We start from the raw sequence: 24,152 nt of genomic DNA, 5'->3' as shown, positions 1-24,152 counted from the left end.
TTGTGTAAACATCCTTTCTTAGTTCAAGTTGATAAATACAGCCTTACATATATATTATAAAATTTTATTATATATTTATTATATAATTTTATTATATATATAATTTTATTGTGTATTTTATTAATACATTGAATCAGAGTTAGGTTACACTGCAGAAGATATACACTTCAAATAAGCCCATGACAGCATGTTTGGCACCGTTAACCATGAGGGAAATGCAAATGCAATCCACAAAGACACACCACTACACAGCTGTCAGAAAGGCTACAATAAAACATGGCACCACCAGATGCTACTGTGTGTGTGGGGAACCTGAATCACTGATCCAGAGCTAGTGAAAATGTGAAATGGCACAGCCACTCTGGAAAACAGGTTGGAAGTTTCTTAAGAAACAAAACATACAACTACCATATGACCTGGCAATCGCACTTCTGGGCATTTAGCCCAGAGGAATGAAGACATGTTTACACAAAACCTGTACAAAGATGTTTATGACCGCTTTATTTGTAATAGCCCCAAACTGGAGACCACCCACAGTCTTTCAACAGTTGTTTAAACAAACTGATACATCCATATCACGGAGCATCACTAAGAGATACCAAGAAATGAACTAGTAATACCTACAACAATCCAGATGATTCTCCAATTATGCTGAATGGAAAAGAGCAAGTCCAGAAACATTACATACTATATGATACCATTTCTATAAGATTGTTAAAAGGGCAAAATTACAAAAGTGGAAAAAAAAGTAGGCTTGCCAGGGATTAAAGAGATGGTAGAGGTGGGAAGGAGTCTGGGGGGCTGTAAAAGGGTACTAGAAAGGATCCTACTGATGGAAATGTTCTGCCTCTTGACTGTATCAGTGTTAATATTCTAGTTAGTAAATTGTTCTGTAGTTCAGAGAGACATTATCTTGGGTAAACTGGGTAAAAGGTCAATTAATCCCTTTGTATTACTTCTTAGAGCTACATGTCAGTGTTCAGTTATCTCAAAATAAAAAGATAAATTTTTAAAAAATCAAAAGATGGAAGCAAAGTCATGGAAACCAGTATGACAGTTGGTTGGTTATGGCATGAGCCTTAGAACTCTGACATCATAATGGCCAGAGAGCTTGACTACTGGAATCCACAGGCTTACTTCAGTTACTTCAGTGCTCAGCCAAGCACTGTAGACACTCTTGGTTTTCAGTGCCAAGAACTGATGAAAAAAGGATGTTCTCGTCAATCAAAAAGCGCCGAGATGGTCATTCAAGGCCTCAGAGCATAAGGTACTCTTTTAATATGCTACTTTCGGTCATCAAAGCAGACAGGGAGTCACAGGAAGTGTTCTCTTTCATTTTGTCTAAAATGTATGAACTAATTCTTAACTTCAGAGCTGGATTCATGAAAAGCTACTCATGTTCCTGAAGCTTCATACTGCTGAGCATGAGAGAGCAGGCTTTACATTCTGGGGAAGACAGTTTTCCTGGCTTCATGGGAGAAAACAAACCCCCAGTAGGTCTGTGAAATCCTGCCCTACTTATGAAAGAATTTTTGTGGTCTGTTCAGTTGGGTTGCCGTCCCTATCCCGGCCAGAGTCCTGCTAGGGCCTAGTCATGGCTCAGGCAAATAATAGCTAAGCACTTACTTGGGTTTAGAAACTTTTTGATATTCCCAGTATTATTTGATGAAATTTGAGAATGTCCCCCCAAATTTAACAATGACATAGATAAAACTGAGATCAATTTTCTGGAATCCTCCATTATGTAGATTTTTACGTTAACATGAAACCAAATTATAATTACTTCCTCACAAATCTCCGTATCACTTGATAAACTGTCACAAATTGTCCCTTTTCTCTTCTCTTTCTTTTTTTTAACATCTCATTGTAATGCCCTTGGCCTCTTGGATCTCTCCTTCCTAACAGCTTGTCATGGGCTTTGCTTTCTTCTTTTCCCACCCCTAGAGTCCGCCTGCTCCAGGGCTTTGTCCTGGAAATTCTTTTCCAACTGCATCGACTCCCTAAGTAACCTCATCTCTTTCAATACATTTCTGTAACTTGGTGACCCTAAATTAGAGCAATAAACTCGTTTTGGGGGTCGAGACTAATTTTTAGTGTTGTGTTAACCTTGGCAGATAGCATAAAAAATACTATCATGTATTTGGCCAGTGACTAGCTGCTTTTGGTGTTTGATATGTTGCAGGAAAAGCCCTTTTGTGGTGGACACCCACAGTGAAGTGACTACATCATGTGAGGGCCCCCTGCTGCTTCATGGCCACGTGGAACTCAGAAGAGGCCGGAGGAGACAGCAACGGCACCTCTTCTTGCTCAGCGATGTGTTGCTTGTGTGTAACACCAAGTATGCAAACACCACTTGTTCTCCTCATTACCATAAAATTGCTTTCACTAACCCTTTTATTAATCAACTGTAATGAAAATGTTAAGTGCTTTTTCTTTCATTTTACAAATGTTTTGATCATTTATCCAGCAAGTACTACACAGGTCATGTTCTGTGCCACGCCACAGTAGAAACAACTGAGAATGTGACGGGCAGAGTCTCTCTTGCCTGGGGCTTACAGACAGAAGGTACAAACAAGAGGGGTTCAATTGCAGACTGTGATTAGTGCCATGTGAAGAAGAAGAAGAAGGGATCACGTTAGAGAGGGGTCATCTAGGAGGGCCTCTCTGCAGTGGCAGCACTTAAAGTGAACCTATGGGATGAGAAGCAGCCACCATTCCTATGCAAGGTGGCTGAGCCTTCTAGGCTGAGGGAACAGCAGCCCTAGGTAGGTGCTGTTGACTCCCTGGAGGGAGGAGTCAGAGGCCAATGGGCCTGGAGCCTGAAACATGGGTGTGAAATCAGACACAATTCCGTGGTCAGGGATCCAGTCACACTGGGTCTCCACACGCCACAATAGGGCTTGAAGTAGGCTAAGGGTTTTTCACTAGGCCATATCTGGTTAAATTTTTAGCACATTCTCTTGACTGTTGGCAGATCATTGATTGGTGGGGAGGCAAGGAGACAGTTAAGGAGGCAATGGTCCAGCTGAACGGTAACAAGGGCTCCATCTTGGGAATGGCAGTGACAACAAGAGACACAGCAGACAGACTAGGAGTATATGTTGGAGTTGGGACCACTGGGTGCACTTTCCTCTCAATTCTGAACACAGATGCCACTAATACCCAGTCTAGACAAAACATGGTGATTGCTCATTTAGTATCTGAAGGCAGGTAGATGGAAGGGCGTCTGTTTACTTGTCCCATCATGAAAGACATGAAAGACAAAGAATACTTATCAAAGTATCAAGAAGCCTTTCACTCACTAGAGAAAACTGAAAGTCTTTTCTTTACTACCCTTACCCTTGCCCCCAGTTATGTCATGTCAAATATAAGGCAGGCAAGTTCTATACTTAATCTGAGTGACATTAATACTAATAATTTATTGTGGACTTATTGCAGGTTGGCTATTCTGCTAAAGAGGTGATGTACTTAATCTTGTCTAACCCTTACAACTACCCTGTGAGATGGGATTATGTTCCTTATTTCACAGAGTACTTTGATACTCAGTGTCAAATGGGTTGCTTTGGACAATTAACTTCTCTGTGAGCTTCCTCGCTTATAAAATAGGGCAAACAGAGAGTACCTGATGTAGTTGCTTGAGGATGAAATGAAATGATGTTTATACAATACTTACAACAATGCTTGGCTTATGGTAAGGGCCTAGTAAACGTTACAGGAGAGTGGGAACCATGTTCTGGGCTTTTGGATAACTTGGTTTAGTTGCAAAGGAGTAGGTGACCTTGGCAATTTGTCAAATGGAGGGAATTATTGAAATGACTCTTTCCAGGTTAACATATTTGGAAGTTTCCACACAATACCTGAGGTGTTTATATGCTTGGGTACCTACATTAGAGAATTTAAAAATCTATAAAAACAAGCAAATTTTTAACTTAATAATGCCTTTAGAGTTACTATCTAGAAAAATGATTATATCTGATCACTGTGTTCATAAAAATCTTCAATTCTCAGACATAGGGTAAAAAATGTTGAAGTAAAATGTAGAAAGTAGCCACCTTGTGTCACAATATGTATTTCCATCTTGTTTATATTTGTTGTGACCTAACCTTTGAATCTACATTATCCTTCAGTTGGATTCCTGTAAAACCAGTTTCATTTCATAAATGCCATTAAAGAGTTCCAGCTTTAGCTGTTCCGTGAATCAGTGGACTCATAGGAATTTTTGCACGATGTGTCTCTGATCTCATTTTAGCTTTAGTGTTCCCACATGTGGTTCTGAACAGCAGGGAGTTCCACAGCAGTGTGGCAAGTTTCCTAGGAATCCTTCATAAGGCTTGTAACTATCTAAACTTCAGGCCCACCTGAGAATTAAATTTATGGATAAAACAAGAGATACGGTGGTTTCCATGTCAGAGATCAAAGGAGACAAGGTAGAAATTGTCACCTGACTTCCCTGACATAAATGGGAAAGATTTCCACCATGTTCATATAACACCTCCTGACCACTGGTCTGGGATTGAATGGCTGATTTTTACATTGGGTTCAATCTGTGGACTAAATTTTTCACTTTTAACAGGACCCTAAGAGAAAATGGTATGAACAAAATCTTTTCAGAAAAGATTTTAAAATAGCTTATGCTATAAGGCTATAAAATCTTTTTAGAAATTAAGGTGCAAAATGTTAAATTCCTCTAATCCAAGTTTTTTTTCCCAGTCTGCCTCTTTATGAGAAAATTTGCATAATTATTCTTATAAACCATGTATCATGTATCTTTGTTCACCCCTCAAATACTTCTTGAGTAGCAAGATGTCGCGTGCCCTGTCCTCGCCGGCAAGAACAGCATGCAACAACAGCAGGATTCTTCTGCAGAAAGCTTTATTCTTCAGCTCTTTGTGAAACAAATGAGTTGGGCAGGACCCAGAGGGGAAGGAGAGGCTTGCTTATATAGTTCTCATGCTCTGACCTGGTTGGTGCGGCTCCATATGCCTTATTAGCATAACCATTTGGTGGGTCTCATTGGTCCTTATGCCAAGGCGCAATTAGCATGTAGTTTAGTGGTGTGGGATGATTTGTCATTAGGAAGTTCGGGGCCTTCCGGCTGCCCTGCATTGGGCGCTATTTTCTGAGCGCGGCTGCCAACATCTCCCCCTTTTTTGTCTAACAGAAGCTCAAGGCGGAACTTGCCAGCAGAGGCGGAGACAGAGGCCTGACCTCCATCATACTTCCTGATGCCCCCTTTTTGGAGAGGGGTTCTGGGCATCTACCCCTATGTAGTCAGGCATGCCTCTCAGAGGGGTCCAAGACCTCTTGCAGTGCTTTGCCTCGCATCCTCTGGCTGGCGTTGGGACCGCTTGGTACAAAGGGTTTGGACCCTTTTTCTCAACCCTCTTGCACCATGAGCTTCTTAAAGAAAGCTGTGATTAAGCATTGAGGTACTCGGGCCTGGTGCAGTGCCACATGGGCTCAGGGTGCAAGAGCTACCTCAAGCTAAAGCCGAGCTTCCTTCTTAAGCATGTTGAGCCACACTTGGGGAGAGGCGCCAACGTCTATCGCCATTAGGGCTTGAGCAAGGATCACCTTGTCCTGCTTATGTTGGTTGCGGAGTCTGCATAACAACCAGAGTAAGAGGATGAGACCTCCAAGCAGGAACACGCCCATCCCAGCCATGCCCGCCCACTCCTTGACGTGGGAGAGAGCTCTGAGGAACCAGGAAGAGAGTCCTTCCGCTACGGAGATATCTAGACGGGTGGAGTTGATGTGGATAATTTCTCGCCGCAGCTCTTCTAGTGTCCCATCGAAGTCTTGGGACCAGTTTCCTGAAAGATACTGGGACAGGTCTCGTGACAGATTAGCTGCCCGTGTAAAATTTTTATATTGAATGCTAGTGATGCAGAGGGCACGATATTTCCGCTCACATCCCAATTGGGCCATTTGCCAGAGCACCTCTATTTGTTCCTCCACGAGATCTATGCGTTGATTGAGGATCATTATTCCTCCTTTCAGTTTGCCATCAAGTGTGGACTGTTGGTCCAGGGCAGAAGCTACTGAGGCTGCAAGGTTATTGAGCTCTGTAGCCGATTTGATGGAGGTGTCTAAAGCTATACCAGTGGCGGTGGCTGCGACCGCGGTCGCGGAGATCAGGAGCACTATGGCGGCTGTAACACCAAAATCGCGCCTTTCTCGAAACAGAGTCATGGTGTTAGGGGCGTCTACGGGAACAGGGACCCAACGGGGGATGCGGACTACCAAAGCATTGGTAAAGTTACGCGCATCCCAACACTGAGACAGAAAGCAGGTTTCGTTGGAGCAGGAGTCAAAGCTACTATTGGATAAGATAAACAGAAATGGGGGGTATACGCATACTGGAGAAGGTGGAAAAAGGGAATTAGGTGACTCTGGACCTGATTTTGCTGAACACGTGTAGTTCTCATTGTTATGGGTCATGATCATGTTCCAGTGTGCGCGCATGTGGTTATTCTCGCACCAAAAGGTGATATTTTTTACACCGATTCCCCCACCCTGGAGGGCGGAAAAGGGGGAGAGGTCGGTACACGAGCCATTGACTCCACACAGCATCCATTTATGGAAGGGGTTCATGCTCAGCTGCTGACGAAACTCGCCTTCGAGCACCTTTACTGGCCACCAAGCCTCATTGGCTGGCCGTCCCTCCATATCTGGGGAGATGGTAAACTCCTGCCTCTCAGTTGCCCATGTTACTACAGTTGACTGACAGTCAGTCCAGGGCCACAGCTCTCCCTCATAGTCGCCCACACAATGGGAGGCATATTTGGGTTGACGAGGCCTGTCGGTGGAATTGTTCCTGGGAGAGTGTACAAATGTGCCATTGATCCAGAGAACCATCTGGTGGATAGTCATGTTCTTATAGGACGGGCTCCCTTCCTTATTAGGCCCTTCAAATTTAGCTCACATAACGGGGAGGCTACTGGCCTCTAGAATTATGTCACTGAACCATCCGTATTTCCTCCGTTTCAGGGAGATACAGCCAGCTAGATTCTGAGTGGTGAAGCATAATGACCCATTAGTTACGAAGGATCGGTTTTCTCCCAGGGGAGCTACTAGGGTGTCTTTAACTAGGTAGGGCAAGTTCATACTAGAGTTGGTGGTGAAAAAGCAGGGAAAAACGGCTGCATTGAAATGGACAGGCATAGGCTTAGGAAAGGCAGACAGGATTCCCCATCTCAATACTCCCTGAGTCGGGGTCTCCAGTGTCAGGAGCAGGGTCAGGAGGTATAGCGAAGTCATCTCCTTTGTTTAGGACTTTCCTCGTTAGGCGCTCCGGGATCCAGAAGGGATTTTCTTCACCCTGGGGGAAAACACACACAGCTCCCCTGGATCTGATTATGATTGGATCCGGGCCCTTCCATTGGTTAGATAACACGTCCTTCCATTTTACTAGTTCTTGTGGGTCTTTTGGCCACTGATTATGGCGATCCGCTGCTGTATGGCCTTGAGCATCCAGATTCAAAAAATTTATAGTGAAAAGTGCTAGGGCTATGGCAGTTTTTGGTGTGGGGGGTATATCTTCAATTCCCCCTTTTTGTTTAAGTAAATAGGATTTCAGCGTGCGGTTCGCGCGTTCCACAATCCCTTGACCCTGTGGGTTGTAGGGAAGGCCAGTGATATGTTTTATCCCCATGTGATGACAAAATTGAGCAAATTTTGTAGAGGTATAGGCTGGGCCATTGTCTGTTTTCAGAATCTGTGGTAACCCCCATGCGCTCCAAGCCTCAAGGCAGTGCTGGATGACATGGGAAGCTTTCTCTCCTGACAATGGGGAGGCAAAGATGACTCCTGAACAAGTATCCACGGATACATGTACATATTTCAGTTTCCCAAAAGACGAAATATGCGTCACATCCATTTGCCAAACTTGTAAAGGCCTAATACCTCTGGGGTTGATCCCAACATGAGGTGTGGGAAGGAAGCTGCAGCAATGTTGGCAGCTAAGGACAATGTTCCTAGCTTCGGCCCTGGTTATGCTAAACCGCTTGCGCAGTGTTTCGGCAGTGACATGAAATTGTGTATGGAATTTTGAAGCTGTGGTGATAGGGTCTAGCAGGGGAAAAGCTATATTTCTGGTTGCGAGGTCTGCCAGGTGGTTGCCTTGGGTCATAGACCCGGGAAGGCCTGAATGTGCTCTGATATGAGTTATATACAAAGGAGATTGCCTATGAAGTAGTGCTGATTGTATCTGTTTGAACAAAGTGGCTACTGGGCTGGACGCTTTGATTAGCCCGGCCACTTCTAGAGATTTGACTGCATTAACTACATAACAGGAGTCAGACACAATATTTAAAGGTTCAGGAAAGATTTGTAGGACCTCTAAGACTATGCGACATTCCACTATTTGTGGAGTGTCAGGCGTGTAGCCTTTTGTCACAACTTTGCCATCATGGACATAGGCACCTGTGCCTGTCTTAGACCCGTCCGTGTAAACTGTTTTTCCATGAGGCAGCGGGGTTAGGCTAGTGACCCGAGGAAATACTAGGAGATGATTTTTGGCGAAGTTGATGAGGGGATGTTTAGGGAAATGATTATCAAAGGTTCCTGAGAAACTGTAAGCAAGTATGGCCCAATCATCGTTCATAGCGCATAATACTTGTATCTGTTCTACGCTGTAAGGGGTTATAATTTTAGCTGGAGCCTCTCCGAAATGTGTCATGGAGGTTTTTACTCCTCTCAAAGCAAGTTTGGCCACGGCTGCTGGATAGTACTCTATTGTCCTAGCCTGAGAGGCTTGGGGATGGATCCAGATCAGTGGGCCGTGCTGCCATAAAACTGCTGTTGGCAGCTCTGGGGTGGGAAGCACACACAACTCAAAGGGTTCATTCGAATGCACTCTATTTAATTGTGCTGTCATCAAAGCCTGTTCTACTTTGCGAATGGCTTGTAATGCCTCAGGTGTGAGGGAGCGCGGTGACGTTAGTTGTGGGTCTCCTTCTAGGGTTTTAAATAGTGGAGTCAATTCAGTGGTGGGTATCTTTAAGTATGGGCGCAACCAATTAATATCCCCTAGGAGTTTTTGGAAGTCATTCAAATTTCGCAATTGATTATGTCTTATCTCAAGCTTTTGGGGGCAAATTACATCTGTGTAAATGGTTGCTCCTAGGAATTTGCTAACACTAGATTTTTGGACCTTCTCGCTTGCTATATTCAGTCTCCAATTTTCTAGGGATCTAGTGAGATCTATATATGCTTCTTCTATTTCCGCTGGTTGTGGGGAGCAAAGAAGGATGTCATCCATGTAATGGATGATCTTTAGCGTGGGATAGGTCTTACGAATTGGGTCTAGCGCTCGCTGAACGTACAGTTGACATATGGTGGGGCTATTTGCCATTCCTTGAGGGAGGACCTTCCACTGAAATCTGGCATCGGGTTGTTCATGGTTAATAGCTGGCAAAGTAAAAGCAAATCTTTCCCTGTCCTTGGAGCTTAGAGGTATAGAAAAGAAACAATCTTTAATATCTATTATGAGCACTTTCCATTCTTTGGGTAAGGCAGAGAGGAGTGGCAGTCCCCGTTGTACAGGTCCAAGCATTCTCATTTGAGCATTTACTGCTCTCAGATCATGAAGCAACCTCCATGATCCTGACTTTTTCCTGATTACAAATATGGGTGTGTTCCATGGGGACACAGAGGGTTCTAGGTGTCCCACTTGGAGCTGCTCTTGCACTAAGCAATGAGCTGCTTCTAATTTTTCAGAGGATAGGGGCCACTGAGGAACCCATACGGCCTCCTCTGTGAGCCAAGGTATGGGCATGGCATCTTCAATGGCCCCTATGAAAAACCCAGGCCGTGACGTTCATTCTTTACTTTGGGTAGGATGGGCTTTATGTGTCCCTGTTGGTGTTTCCCCAGCCCCTTGCCAGGGATGTATCCCATGTCCATCATCATGCCTTGGGCAGGGGTGGAGTATTCATTAATGAGTTTGAGGCCTAAGTCTCTCATGACATCCCTCCCCCATAAATTGACCGGTAGAGGGAGTACATAAGGGGTGACTGTACCCTCTTGTCCTTCAGGGGCTCGCCATTTCAATGGTTTGGCACTAATTGAAGGGCTTGACTCATATCCTAAACCTTGTAATGAATGTGAGGATTGGGTCACAGGCCACTTGGAGGGCCACCAGGTTGCAGAGATAATACTTTTATCTGCTCCAGTGTCTAGGATTCCCTCAAAGCTCTTTCCCTCTATTTGAAGAGTTAATTTTGGTCTGTCTGCTAAATCTAATACTATGAAGGCTGAATCCCAGTCAGAGGAGCCGAAGCCCCTTTCTCCCCTCTCCGTGTTGGTAGCAGGATAATTGGCGTGGAGACTAGGTAAAACTAAGAGCTGGGCTATGCGGTCTCGTGGGGATATAGGATAGATTCCTCTGGGAGCCGAACACATGATTTTTACTTGTCCCTCATAATCTTGATCTATGACTCCGGGATGAACTACCAGGCCTTTCAATGCAGCAGAAGAGCGCCCTAGGAGTAACCCAATGGTATTTGGTGGCAGGGGGCCTTTAAAGTCTGAAGGGATAGGCTGAACTCCCATCTGTGGAGTCAACACTATTCTGGTGGTGGCACGGATGTCCAATCCCGCGGAACCTGAAGTGGCTCTCCTTGGGGGGCCTGGTTGTTCCCGAATGACACTTGCGTGCTGGTTGCCCCATATATTTGCGGGCCCTGGTGACGGGGGCCCCTCTGGGCGTTTTTTGGCAGTTCTAAGGGTTTCCCTTCTATATCTTTAATAGACCGGCACTCATTAGCCCAATGCCTGCCTTTCTTACACTTAGGGCACAACCCAGGGGTCTTTTGGGTTGTTTGTTCTGAAGCTGGGCTCCTACACTCTCTCTTTATATGTCCTAATTTCCCGCATTGAAAGCATTTGATACTTCTGTTAGTGATCCTGGCTTGTTTGTGGCTCTGTAATATGGCCGCAGCTAGGCCCGCATTGGTGAGTGGCCCTCCTATTTCTCTACAGGCTTTCAACCAGGCATGTATCCCTTTTTGTTTCCAGGGTGTTAACGCCTGTCTGCATTCCTTGGTACATTGTTCAAATACTAATTGCTCCACTAGGGGCATTGCTTGTTCCTGATCTCCAAATATTCTGCCTGCGGTCTCCATCATACGAGCGACAAAGTCAGAAAATGGCTCGCTCAGCCCCTGAATAATTTTTGTCAAATTGCCTGATACTTCTCCTTTGTTGGTGAGGGCTTTCCATGCCTTGGCGGCGCACGTGTTTATTTGTGCGTATATCTGTAAGGGGAAGGCGGTCTGGTCAGCTACCCACTGTCCTTGGCCCGTCAGCATATCATATGACCACGCAGGCTGTCCTTCGGCCGCGTTTGCGCGTGCCTGGGTCATACTGATATCATGCCACAACGCCTTCCATTCTATGTATTGCCCCATACTAGAAAGGCATGCCTTAGTTACATATTGCCAGTCTGCGGGTGTCATGGCTGTCTCTGTTAATCTCTCAACTTGTGCTATGGTATAGTTACCACTGACTCCATAAGCCCGAACGGATTCTGCTAACTCCTTAACTTGTTTATGGCTCAGGGGCTGGTGAGAGCGTACGCCGTTATCCTCAAATACAGGAAACATTTGTCTAATTGCCTGAAGAGTATCTGGGTGGCAAAAGGAGAGTGCGCCACTCACGTAAGGTGGCGGGGCAAAGGGCGTCGGGGGACACCCTGCTTTCATTTTTTCCTTGGTCCGCTTTTCAACTTTGCTGGTTCCCTTACTTCTACACTCTGCTGTTTTATTTTCTTCCCCTTCCTCTGCGGACGTTAATTCCTCCTCAGATTCCCTATTGGAGAGTTGGAGGTCCCTCAACTCTTTCCAGGGGTATTTACTATTTTCTCCGAGGCGATCGTCACTCGCTTCTCGGGGCTCTTTCGCTTTTGCCCTAGGCAGGCTTTCTCCCTCACTCTGAGGTTTCTTTACCTTCGTTTTTGTGGCCTTTTTTCGGCCGCGCGCGCTCTCTGTTTCCCGTTCCGTTTCTGACATGCTCTCTTGGATATCTGTCAATGCTCTCTGACCTTCTTTTATTACCTTTTCACATCTCTCATCTTGCAGACAAGCTCTAATCAGTTTCCAGAGGGGCCTGGTGCCTCCCCTCAGGCTACCCTCCTCCTCCTCTCTATCAAGATCTTTCCCCAGTTTGTCCCAGCTCGGGATTGAGAGGGACCCTGAACAAATGAACCAGGGGGCCACACGGTCTATCTCCTTCACAAAAGATCCTAAGACTTTGCTGGAGACCTTCAAGTTTCGCTCTTTGAGAGCTGTCTGCAGCGCCGTGACTAATGACGGTGCATTCCCCATGGTGCCTCCTTATTTACAGAGAACCATCAACCATCATCCTAAAAAGCAGGGGCCTCTCGGAACTTACCCCTCCGGGCTTTCTTCTGACCTGCAGTTCTGAATCCTCTCCAGATGTCTGAAGGGTCCTCCCTGTGCCGGTGATATTCTGGTTCCCGGGATTCGGCACCACTTGTCGCGTGCCCTGTCCTCACCGGCAAGAACAGCATGCAACAACAGCAGGATTCTTCTGCAGAAAGCTTTATTCTTCAGCTCTTTGTGAAACAAATGAGTTGGGCAGGACCCAGAGGGGAAGGAGAGGCTTGCTTATATAGTTCTCATGCTCTGACCTGGTTGGTGCGGCTCCATATGCCTTATTAGCATAACCATTTGGTGGGTCTCACTGGTCCTTATGCCAAGGCGCAATTATCATGTAGTTTAGTGGTGTGGGATGATTTGTCATTAGGAAGTTCGGGGCCTTCCGGCTGCCCTGCATTGGGCGCTATTTTCTGAGCGCGGCTGCCAACAGCAAGACATGAGTAAATTAATAACTATAAAGATTATGTATTTAATAAAACAAATATATCAATAAAAAATGAAAGAATGGTTCTCTTCTAAAGTTCTAAAATATATAGTCTAGTCTTTACTCAATAGTCAGCATTAGAAAAATGGCTATTTGCTGCCATCAAGGCAGTGTTTTCAGGGCTTTCCTCGGTCAGGCTTTGCTCATCACACACTCTATAAAGGCCCATCTAACCATCTGCTGTGCTAATCACACAGGATAATAGAGATGAAGGAGGCATGCTTTTCCCTGGAGCAATGAGACCTGACATTTTGCCGTGAACTGCTCACATAACACTTAAACAAACTGAGGTCTTATTTGCTTATCATTCTAGGTATAAACACTTCTTTAAGACAAAAAATAAAGTACCACTGAACACAGTGTGGACTGCTGACTCTATGGGGAAAGCTAACATCGATGGCCAGAGGTCCTTCGTCTTGGGCTGGCCCACGGTGAACTTTGTGGCCACCTTCAGGTATGACTTACAAACTGGTCCTATATTTACATGAGTTAAAAAGGAAAACTCTCTGATTGTGTCATGAGCCAGTGACTCACTTTTCAACCTCCAGTGACGACACTTGTTTGCTTTGCACTTTCCCTAAATAATGTTTATATGTGTAAAATGTATGCACATTCATAGTAAACAGTGGGAACTAATGCAGTAATTTCCTCTGGTGTTGCTCAGAGGTTTTTCAAATGGGCTCTACAAGTTGCTTGGGAATGTGTATGTTCAGGGTGTATGGAAGCAGCATTGAGAGAGCAAGGCTCTGGGGCCCCTCTCCAGCATCCTGCACCCTAGGGCCCTGGGCTTTATGTGTTTTTAAATCACTAGAATATCTGTCTTGAGCTAGTACTATAAGAAAGTCCATTCAAGTTTGAAAAATTGCTTTTATACTTCCAAATTAAATCCCTTAAAATTAGTATTATATAAATACAATTAATCATGGCATCAAATACTAGGTTATCTGAATTTTTGTGTACCTATGATCTTATTTGGTATCTATAGGGAGGTGACAGTCTAAAACAAATCTGTAACTCCAAGGAGTAGAGGATAGTTTTCAAAAATATATTCCTACACTGGCATGAGAATGGGGAATGTGGCCTCTTATCCTGGACGTCCTGAGTGGACACTCCTGGGCTAACAGGGCTCATGCCAACCTTACATCTCCTCTTGGAGCAGCCACACCCCAAGTCTCATTCTTGTCTTACACCTTGAGTTTTCATCATACGCTCTCAGGGTTCTTCCTTCTCCCCTGCGCCCCACTCCACCAAAGTCTCAGGCGTCGTCATAATGATGAGACTCCTACATTTACTAAGTTCTATAATGCAACTGCTGACTTCAGGAAAATTTGTCAAAGTTTACTGGGAAGGAACATGGATTTGTATCATTCTCTGCATGTTTTCTTTTCCACGACAGATTTCTCTAAAGATTAGCAGTTTCTGTTGCTTAATGTCTTCTTCATGTGGCAAGTGGGAGGAAAGAGTTTCAGTTGGGAAGATATAAAGTATTTGATAAGAGAGTTTCTCACAAATTTTTTTTCCTAATGAGGGGATGAGAAACCTGAGTGGAAGCCAGGTTTACACGTTTTCTTGGTGAAAAGCTGTGTAAGTGCATACGTATAACCACGCCTGGCACCTGGTGCTTGTGCTACTTGCAGTTAGTACTCTCCTACAGATGGGCTTGAGTAATGAGAAGCTGTGTCCACGTACATATTCAGGCTGGGGAGCTAAGTGGGCATTCCAGTTTCCAGAAGTAGGTCCAGAGTGGTGATGGGGGTAGGGGGCCAGGGAGCTATGCTGCTGGCAGGAATATAAAATGTGGCAGCCACTGTGGAAAGTTTGATGGTTCCTCATTATGTTAAAATAGAAATATCGTTATGACCCAACGATGCCACTTCTGGGTATATACCCAATAGAAATGAAAACATACACGGATTCAAAAATTTGTACATGAATGTTCACAGCAGCATTGTCGATAAAAGCAAAAAAGGTGGAAGTAACCCAAGTGTTTATCAATTGATGGATGAATAAACAAAATGTGACATTGTGGCTGAGGACAGGGGGAATGGAAATGATTGCTTGAAGAACCCAGGGGTTGCTTTCACATGATGAAAATGGCCCAGAACTCATTAATGGTGGTGGCTGCACAATATTGTAAAGGTGCTAAAGAACACTAATGGCCAATTTTATGGTATGTGTAATTTACCACAGTAAAAAAATACTAGTAAGCAAGAAATTTATGTATAAATGAATCTTAAAGCTTTTTCATTTTTTGATCTTACATGCTGTAGAAACTTGACAAGAGAAAGAACTAATCTTTAGTAATTTAGTTGTAGGTGGATTGATCTTGGTCAGAGAATCACAGAATAAAGAATAAACTTTCCAGAAACTAATTGAATGTATTACGATCTTCTATATGTATAAAGATATAGAATATTGCGGGTTTTCCCTAAAAGGATATTGTGTTTCTGGGTCAAGACAGTCTATCCAAATGCCGAGTTTCTTAAGTACAATTTAATCTGTATCATCTGTAATCATCTTTGCATTTGAAAAGCACTACCAGCTACAGGAACACTGAGGTATAACTGACCCATTTCCAATTCTGAAAACTGAAGCTCAGAGTAGATGTCACTTGCCCATGATCGTATAGCTTGAATCAAAGAGTTGCAATGAAGTGTTTAGATTCCAAACCAACTTCTCTTCCACTTTAGGATCTGTTTCCCTTCACTGTAATACTGCTTGTGAAAGAGCAGGGTACATCAAAAGCCCAATTATAAGGAGAGTACAACTTACACATACATCCACATCACTAACGAGTGGCTGCTGCTATGGTTATATGGAATGGCAATCTTAATATGTCACTCAAAATATTTTATGTCATTTAATGTTTTCTCCCACTTTTTAAAATTGCAGATCTCCAGAACTAAAGGAAAATTGGTACTCTTTCCTTCAAAGGTATTTTGTCAATACACATATTTTAAATCTTTAACCCATGATAAATATAAATCTCTTCAGAGCAGTGCCCCCAAATTATTCTCCCTCTCCTTAGCAGAAATTGTTCAACTCTCCTCAAATAACGTGTTGTTTAGATTTACTCTGCAAACTACTGCAAATAGTATTCTCTCATTTACATGCAGGTTGTGCTGTTTTTTGAGGGACTACTGGTACTACTGGTTCTCATCCTCATCTTCCCCTTCTCTCCAAGCTAATTACTGGAGCCAACATTAATCTCAAAACGTGTTAAATTTTCATAAGTACAGGCGACACTACTGATTCTCAAAGCAATTGCTACTTCCTACCTTTGACCCAGGAAGGTGCCAGGCCCCCTCATAGAGGCGAAAGCTTTAAGGATGGATCTGCTGCCCAAATCCCACTTGACAAGGGAAACCAGAAAAATTCCTGGGCCAAATCTTACTTTCTTGAAATATGTCTGCATGTTGTCTTCCAACCCATAATTTGATTTTTCTGAGTTTATTTATATGCTTTTAAAAATAAAGTATATTGAAAATATTAACAACATAGATTGATTTGAAAATAAGCAAATAGGTAACTCATCCTACTATTTTGGATTATTATTGAATCTGAATAGATACATCAATCTAGCCAAAGAGAAGGACCTGGTCAAAAGAACTTCCCTCAAAATCTTCACGGAGGACATCGAGAACTGTGCCTCTGTAAGTGCTTTTAAGACCAACAATTAAATTTCAAGTTTCTGATGTAGGTGGAATGAGAGACAGAGCGAGCTCGGGAGGATAGCAGGGACAAAGGAAGAGTGGAGGAGACAGTGTTTAGAAACTACCATGTTGGGAAAATGTATTTTTGTGTACATAAAAAGTGAATTCTAGGTGATATGAAGGGGAATCCATAATAGGTACAGTGCTTAAGCATAGAAAGAGTATGACATATTAATGTCCATAAAGTTTCTCAAGATCTTTCAAATAACAATTATAGTGGCTTCTTGTAACTAAGTGATTTTTTATTTTCCTGTTAGAATTAAACATTTTTTTCTAGTTGCCACTACTTACAAACAGATTGGTTTGGGTTGTTTCCACAGTTTTTATTCCCTATGATGTTTTATGTGTAATAATTGTAATCTTACAGAAAAGCTTCTAAAATATAGTATAAACAATACCCCATAGGCCTTTTCCTTAGATTCATCTATTTAACATTTTATTCCATTTGCTTTATTATTTTCTCTCTCTCTGTGTGTGTATGTGTATATCTATGTTTAAGGGTCATACATTCACCACAGCCCTTCATCCTTAAATATTAGGTATGTCCTAAGAATAAAGACATTCTGTTATATAACCACCATACAGTTATCACCTTAGTAAATTTAACATTTAACCTGTTCGTGATCCCATTCTGTCAGTTGACCTCAATAATGTCATCTTTCCAATACAGGATCCACTCAAGGGCCAGGTATTACATTTATTTTTTATGTGAAAAGCACAGGAGTTTTGAAAGTCTTCCATTCTGAGAAATGGCAGGAGTGAATTGAGCTGAGAGGATGATACTTTTAAGGGATCAGCATATTTCTGCTTCATTCTTTTTATGCTATTGGAAAAAATATCAAAACATTAGCCCTAGTTATTCGTGCATAGCTTGATTTCTGAAATTATAGTGCAATAGCAAAGACATGTACAATGAGGAAGAAAATATTCTGTGTATTTTCTATGACACTGTTATACTTTATAAAACTCGGTTATACTAAATAGTAGCTCTACATCATACAAAATAGTATTTTAAGGTGGTGGTAAAAGGTAGTTTAAGAAAGTTATTTGCCATACAGTAGCAAAACTCATGCTGTTTCTGAGTGCCAGATAGATGCATTAGTTGAGGGATATGAGACTAGACAATCCTCCTGTAGCAAAGCAAAATCTTGTCTCTGCCTTTGATTTCCACTGTGGCAGCGGGTTACAGTCAGAATTTTTCATGGAAAAATCACGTTGAAATTTTAAAAAATGAACTTTATTTACACATAATTTACACAAAATAAACATTTTTAATGTTCTTCATTCATTCCTGAAGACCCAAGAGTCCCTCTAATACTGTTTCACTTCATCCTGGAGAAACTTCCCTTAGCATTTCTTGAGAACATCTCGTACCAACAATTTTTCTTTATTTCTTTTATCTGACAATGTCTGTATTTCACTTACTCTCTTGGTACATTCATTTATATAAGAGAATTTGATACTGTCTACAGGTCTCTCAGGCTCTGTTAATCTTTTTCAATCTTCGTTTCTCTCTTTCAGACTGGATCATTTCTATTACCTATTTTCAAATCATTTATTTTCCACTTGTCATCTTCATTTTGTAATTTAACCCATCTGATAAATTTTTCTTTCAAATATTTTACTGATAAAAACATTATATTTTTAATTATTTTGAGTTTCTATGCTCAGATTCCTATATTTTTAATTATTATGAGCATATCATTGAACATAATTATCATAGTTGTTTTGGCTAATAATTTGAACATCCAGACATTTCAAGGTTGGCCTGAACTCTTGAGAATTGATCACATCTTTCTGGTTCTTTATATATCATGTAACACTTAAGGTAAAAAGGGAAAAAAAGGTCATATTTCTGTTTTTCAAATTGTTTGACAAAATTGTTTCTTTTTTCAAGCTTTTTTTATACAAAGAGCTCTATCTACTAGAATTTATCTATTTTGGAGAAGAGACAACATGCAGGAATAAATACATACAACCCTGTAATAATTATTTTGAACACAGTATGTTCCTTATGCTGTGCAAAAAACCATTCATTATCTTACAGGCCAGATGAATTAGGGAGTGATTACCAGCATTTCAGAACAGATTGTTTATGTTTCTTTTTTACCTTACAAGCAATGTCATGGGAGATTTTTTAAATTGTACTGAAGAGTTTTTGGACATCTTTAAAAATAGAACTGTTATAAAAGTTTAAAAAGAAACTAAAAAAAAAAACCTGTGTTTTAAAAAAACTGTTAAGTCTCAAGCTAAAACAGTGTTTGAATACTCCTATAAAATTTAGCATAGTGTTGTGAACTCTACTTCTGGTTCTGAAACACATATTCATAATCCTTAGTGCTACAAGTGATTTGAAATCCATGAATGCTTTTGTTTACAAAAGTCCCATTATCAAACAATTTTTCAGGGCCATGTGTCATATCAAGCAATTGAATTCAAAAAGAAAAAAAATACAATGAAAAGAAAAATTTAATAGATGAAAAGGCTTTCTTTTAACTTTGTTCTTCATTTTTAAGGCCCATGAGTGTCCACTTACACTGTCTGTCTTCTTTGAGCACTGTTTATCAGAGGACACTGGCCTCATCGCCAGATAATATTATAATGTTACATTGTACATAGTATATGTTCTTACTTACATATTATCTTATTTTAAAACATCTTTTGGAATTCAGATTGATAGATATCTCAGTATCCTATTAATCCTTTTTAGGGAATTTTCTGTAAACTGTTTTGTTTTTATGAGAAGTTTCTCAGTGTGAAACATGATAGAAAGCTAGTGTAAATAACTTGTTCACTGGCAGGTTTGGGAACGGAACTTCAATTTCTAACATTTTCAGTCTCATTTGCTATCCTCGTTGGTTTTATTTGTCTCAACAGATTTCGACAATGAAAATCTTAGTACTCATGATCTCTGACGCAGAGAAAGTACACTATTTTTTTAATGTCTTTTATAGCCAGTTTTTATTCTGTTCTTACTGAAGGTGAGTATATAACTGCAAAGAAACAAATCCATACTATAAAAACACAATGCAGGAAGAAAGAAAAGCATCCAGTTCCTCCTTTTTCAACTGTTCCCTCTCCATTATGTTCACAGCCTGAAGATGTTGAGGACAAGCCCATGTGCCCTCTCAGAGTTCTCAGTCTTTCTCTTTCTTAATGAAGCTGTTACATTTTGTGTGCCACAAATCCTCTAAGAGAAATACACATTTTACTGAAATGCTTCCTACTAGGTTCATGTTATATAAAGGAATGGAAACAAACTGTAAATAGAGTTTGCTTTGCATGTGCTTAATTTTGTTATTGCTTGAAAACAAGTTTTGACTTTAGAATATGGATAATAATTTACCAATAATTATTTATTCACCTAGTTTAAATTTTTTCATTCATGGCAATTTTCTTATTTCTTTTTTACAGTCTATAACTGTAAGAGTAACAAATTCAGACACAGTGAATGACATAATCAACATGTCACTACCAGTGCTAGGAATAACTGTAAGTTACCTGCAAGCTATTTCTAGTTAAAAACCAACTTTGATTTTGGAAGCTTGTGTGTGTGTGTGTGTGTGTGTGTGTGTGTGTGTGTGTGTGTGTGATGCAGTTCCCATCCTAAGACAGCTGATTATTATAGATATCAAAGACTTATTTTGTCCCCCAAAATGTAGAAATTGAAGGTACCAAAGCTATGTTATTAGCCTATACCTGGGTACTATTCCTGTATTCCCAATTTAAATTTTGTGCAAATTAAAACTCATAGCATAAAATTGGGCTATAATTTTAGAGGGCTACTCACATTGCATATTTATTATAAATAATATAAACAAAGAAAATATATAAGACAATTCATAAGATTCTAAATATTTCTTCCTCTACGAGGCTACTCTTCCTGAATCTTCTTTCCTGATCCCTCCTCTCCCATCCCTGTTTACCTTGGTCATCACCCGAGGACTCAGTCTCAGTAACATGCATCTCAAATGACATGTTTTGTTGTTCTGAAATAGAGATCACCTGGCTAAAAGCTACATCCCCTTGATGCAGGTCCTGAGAATGAGATACCTAATGCCTCTTAGGAACAAGTAAAGGAGGCGAGTTTTGAATAAGACCACAATCTGGGGACATCTGTATACACATCACTTTCATCTTGTTTTCCCTTAAATATCATATCCCTCATGTTTTGATGGGGTTGGAGTGAGCTGCTGACATTGGGAAAAGAGATATCAGATGGACAGAGCTGAAGGAAGCATTTGTAATGCACAGTTTCTTATATAAAATTCTTTGTAAATGGGAAATGTCCTGTTATTGTGATAGAATTACAAAATTGTTACTTAAGTTTTGCTTGACCCAATGGTACGATAAAGCCCCTTAAAAACTCTGGGCAACCAGAATTTGCATAATAAATCAAGGATTTCTGTACAAATGGAATTTAATAATACACTTAGAATAAAATTGAATGTAGGCATTGAATAAAACACAGATTATATTGATTTCTAACCTATATGATATGTATGCCCTGAATAACAAATAAATCTTGGAAGAGAGCAGGTCGTTTCAGGGATGAAGTTGGGGAGACTGATTAATGATATAACTCATTTCATTTCATGTTTGTGATTTTCCTTTGCTTAAGGTCATCAATCTCAACTAGGCAAGAAAAAATTTATATTTTAATGAAAAACTGAGGGTTATTTGGCTATATATGCATGCTTTATTTAAAGGATTTCAACACTGTGTTTCCAATCCCTGCCTTTAAAGATTTTTATTGGCTCTTTAATTCTATTTGCAACGATTTTGAGCAGATTTAGCTGTGTGTGTGTGTGTGTGTGTGTGTGTGTGTGTGTGTGTGTGTGTGTGAGGGACAGAGGGAGGGAAAGAGAGAGGGAGGGAGAAACAGACAGACAGATAGACAGACAGATTGCTTCCATGCTTGGGACCCTTCTTCATCTGGGCAAGGCCGTGATTTTAATCAGGAGTACAGACAAGCATAATAACTATCATCAACTCCATTTCAAACATTTTTTGCTTCATCGTCTCCTGAAGGATTCTTTGAAAGAGTTCAGCAGTCTTTATAATTTACACTTGTTTATTTCAAGTGGGAATGCTGGTGTTACCGCAGGGACTAATTGTTTTCTGCATCTGACCTGTGCTCTAGGTTAGAGTCCATGTCCCTAGAGTGGGGCTTGTCCACACCAAAGCCAGTGGGCTGACTTCACACTGCCATCAGCTCAAGGCCTCTTGGGCATTACTCTCCTTCTGCTCAGGGTTACTGAGATAATGAGACCTTTCAGGTTTTACATTGCTCAGGAATAATCATGGCAGGAAGTGTGGCTTTCTGGAGGAGGTGCTTGTCTGGACAGGGACATTTGAAGGCAAAAACCAACATTCTCCAAGGACTCTGGAGACACCACGAGGCAGGACTCTTGAGATTAGCCTTTTCCTCCTTAGTGAAAGGGGCATAAGAATGTTTTCTTGTGCCATGGACCACCCACAAAGTGAGGGACTGATTGCCTTGTGGTGCCATACATCCCTGGCCTTTATCAAAGGGACAAGACTCTGCGATGGTCACTGGGGGACAAAAGGTGACTGAAGTCACCATTAACTCAAAAACTGTAGCTACCCACCGTGGAACAAATAAATAGCATTTATACTGGACTCAATTCTTTCTTTTTGGAAACAAAGAAATGCTAAGGAAATGTGTTCTTCAAGTGCTACTATGAAAGATTTATTGTGAAACATAGTTCTTTTTGTCTCCAAGGGCTCTGAGAAAGATTACCAGCTTTGGGTCAGTTCTGACAAAGAAAAGACAACATATCCACTCATTGGTAAGTGTCAGGGAAAATCTAAGATGGGGCTGATGGGGCTCAAAATTCTAACTCTAAAACCTCAAGTTAATGGCTCTTTGGTCTAAAGTTTAAATACCCTTCAAAGTGAAAATCTCATAGAGTGTTCATTGATATGGTTAATATTCAAGTATTCTTCTGTCCCATTTCCATTTCCTGTTAAATAGCCTCTAATTTGTGAGATCCTTCCAAAATCTAATCATGTCTCTGAAACCAAATCCAAATATTTATTTATCATCTGCTCTGGGCCCAGAATTTTTCTCGGTGTCCCAAAGAAAATGAGATGATCACATTTAGATTCCTCAAGTCTTCACTGACTGAGCCACATGTACTTTGCCGTCTCTCAGGCTGAGTTTACCAGCATTGTTCTCAAGGTTATTGATACAGAGCTTACACCTCTCCTAAAATAGTTAGTACAAGACAGCTCAAAATAATAATTCTTGGATCAGCAAATTTGATCAGTGTGGAAATGAAAATAAATTAAAATGAACACCTGCACAGGATCTGAGAGATACCTTGCAATAGAGTAATGGGAGCAACGATTCTTGCTAGAAACCTTAGAGCATTTCCTCTTACATAATTATTAATTTTTAATCCTTCTGATAATCCATTGGCTATTACTCTTTCTCCAATGATCTGAAGAATATTTTCAAGTGATCTGGAAAAATCTAAAGAACCAAGTTTTCTCCATGAAATAGATATTCCCCATCTTAGAATACAGAGTCATCAAGTGCATAGCTGAAGACAGTGTGCCCACCTGCTTCATGGTTTTTTTAAATTAATAATAAGTCAGCAATAAAGTGAAAAACATCAAAACCCTAGGTATATTTATTTTAATAAAATGCATTAACTTAGATTAAACAATAAAGATGGTAACTTTTATGCTTAGAACATCACGTACCACAGCTGGCTCTAAGAAATGTGAAGAGGCCGCCCAATCTTGATGATCCCTTAGCAGCCATTCTGAATACTCTTCTTAGCATGCTGGAAATTCTCAGTGGTGAACTAACTCGTGGCTATACTTGTGATTTCATTGTATTTTATTGCTGTCACAGAAGCTTCTTTTGCCTTAAAAGATGGAAGTCGCTGTGATTGTTGTGCTAAACACGGTATTGACATTGTATGTGCACCAGATGAAAAGGAAAACAAGAGTTCCTCAAGTTACATTCAATAATACATGTGAGCTGAAAGAAAGGGAACTTTCATTCTATCCTGGAAACATGAAATCCAGGTCATGAGCCCAGAGTTTTGAGTTTTCTACGGAGAGGAAGCAATTTAAAGCATGAAAGAGCAAAACAAATTTCTGAGAGTGGCAACTCCTATCATTTTGGGTGCAGTTTTCCACTCTGTAAACAAGTGTTTTGCACTCTGCTTTTGGGTTCCCAACACAGTGTGCATCCTTCCATCTGACCACTGGCAGGAGCCTCCTAGGGGCAGGGGGACAGTGGGAGGGAAGCATAAAGGCTCCCTGCTGCTCTTGAGTAGCCCTGGGGTTAGAACTGACAAAAGCAAATGGGAATTCTCTTTGTTAAGCTGACACCTTGAGTGAGAGAACAGTGATCATAACAATTCTTAACATATACTATTATTTAAAATTTATTAACTACCAATGTTTACTATATTTACTTTGATCCTTATAAGCAAGTGCTTGAAAGCATGAATGTAAGGTTCCAAGGGGCAATCGGCCTGAGCCTTACACACCTAGTTAGTGTCAAGACAGAAA

General features: G+C 41.2%; 1 protein-coding gene and 1 long non-coding RNA gene across 5 annotated transcripts in view; one reads left to right on the top strand and one right to left on the bottom strand.

Annotated features, from left to right (window-relative positions):
- LOC118967429 (neurotrypsin) overlaps positions 1-24,152 on the bottom strand; it is a 189,390-nt gene that overhangs the window by 124,445 nt on the left and 40,793 nt on the right. Inside the window, exons 1-2 of one of the 4 annotated variants that reach the window (XM_073237082.1) lie at positions 23,331-23,475; positions 7,169-12,821 (exon numbers count right to left, since the gene is read on the bottom strand). The exons of 2 other annotated variants lie outside the window; for them this stretch is intronic. In XM_073237082.1, the coding sequence (XP_073093183.1) occupies positions 7,169-9,778 (2,610 nt within the window). In that variant the 5' untranslated portion in view covers positions 9,779-12,821; positions 23,331-23,475. Of the gene's footprint in view, positions 1-7,168; positions 12,822-23,330; positions 23,476-24,152 lie in introns of those variants that run through there. One more of the 4 variants, XM_073237081.1, reaches the window with a different exon arrangement.
- LOC140849787 (uncharacterized) lies at positions 15,797-20,054 on the top strand. The gene is made up of 3 exons (XR_012131977.1): positions 15,797-15,819; positions 16,454-16,538; positions 20,013-20,054. It is a non-coding gene; the product is annotated as an uncharacterized lncRNA (long non-coding RNA).

This window comes from Manis javanica, chromosome 5 (assembly GCF_040802235.1).
Source record: "Manis javanica isolate MJ-LG chromosome 5, MJ_LKY, whole genome shotgun sequence".
Classification (NCBI taxonomy): domain Eukaryota; kingdom Metazoa; phylum Chordata; class Mammalia; order Pholidota; family Manidae; genus Manis; species Manis javanica.
Note: the sequence above shows the minus strand (reverse complement) of the source record. Positions and strands in the feature narration are given on the sequence as shown.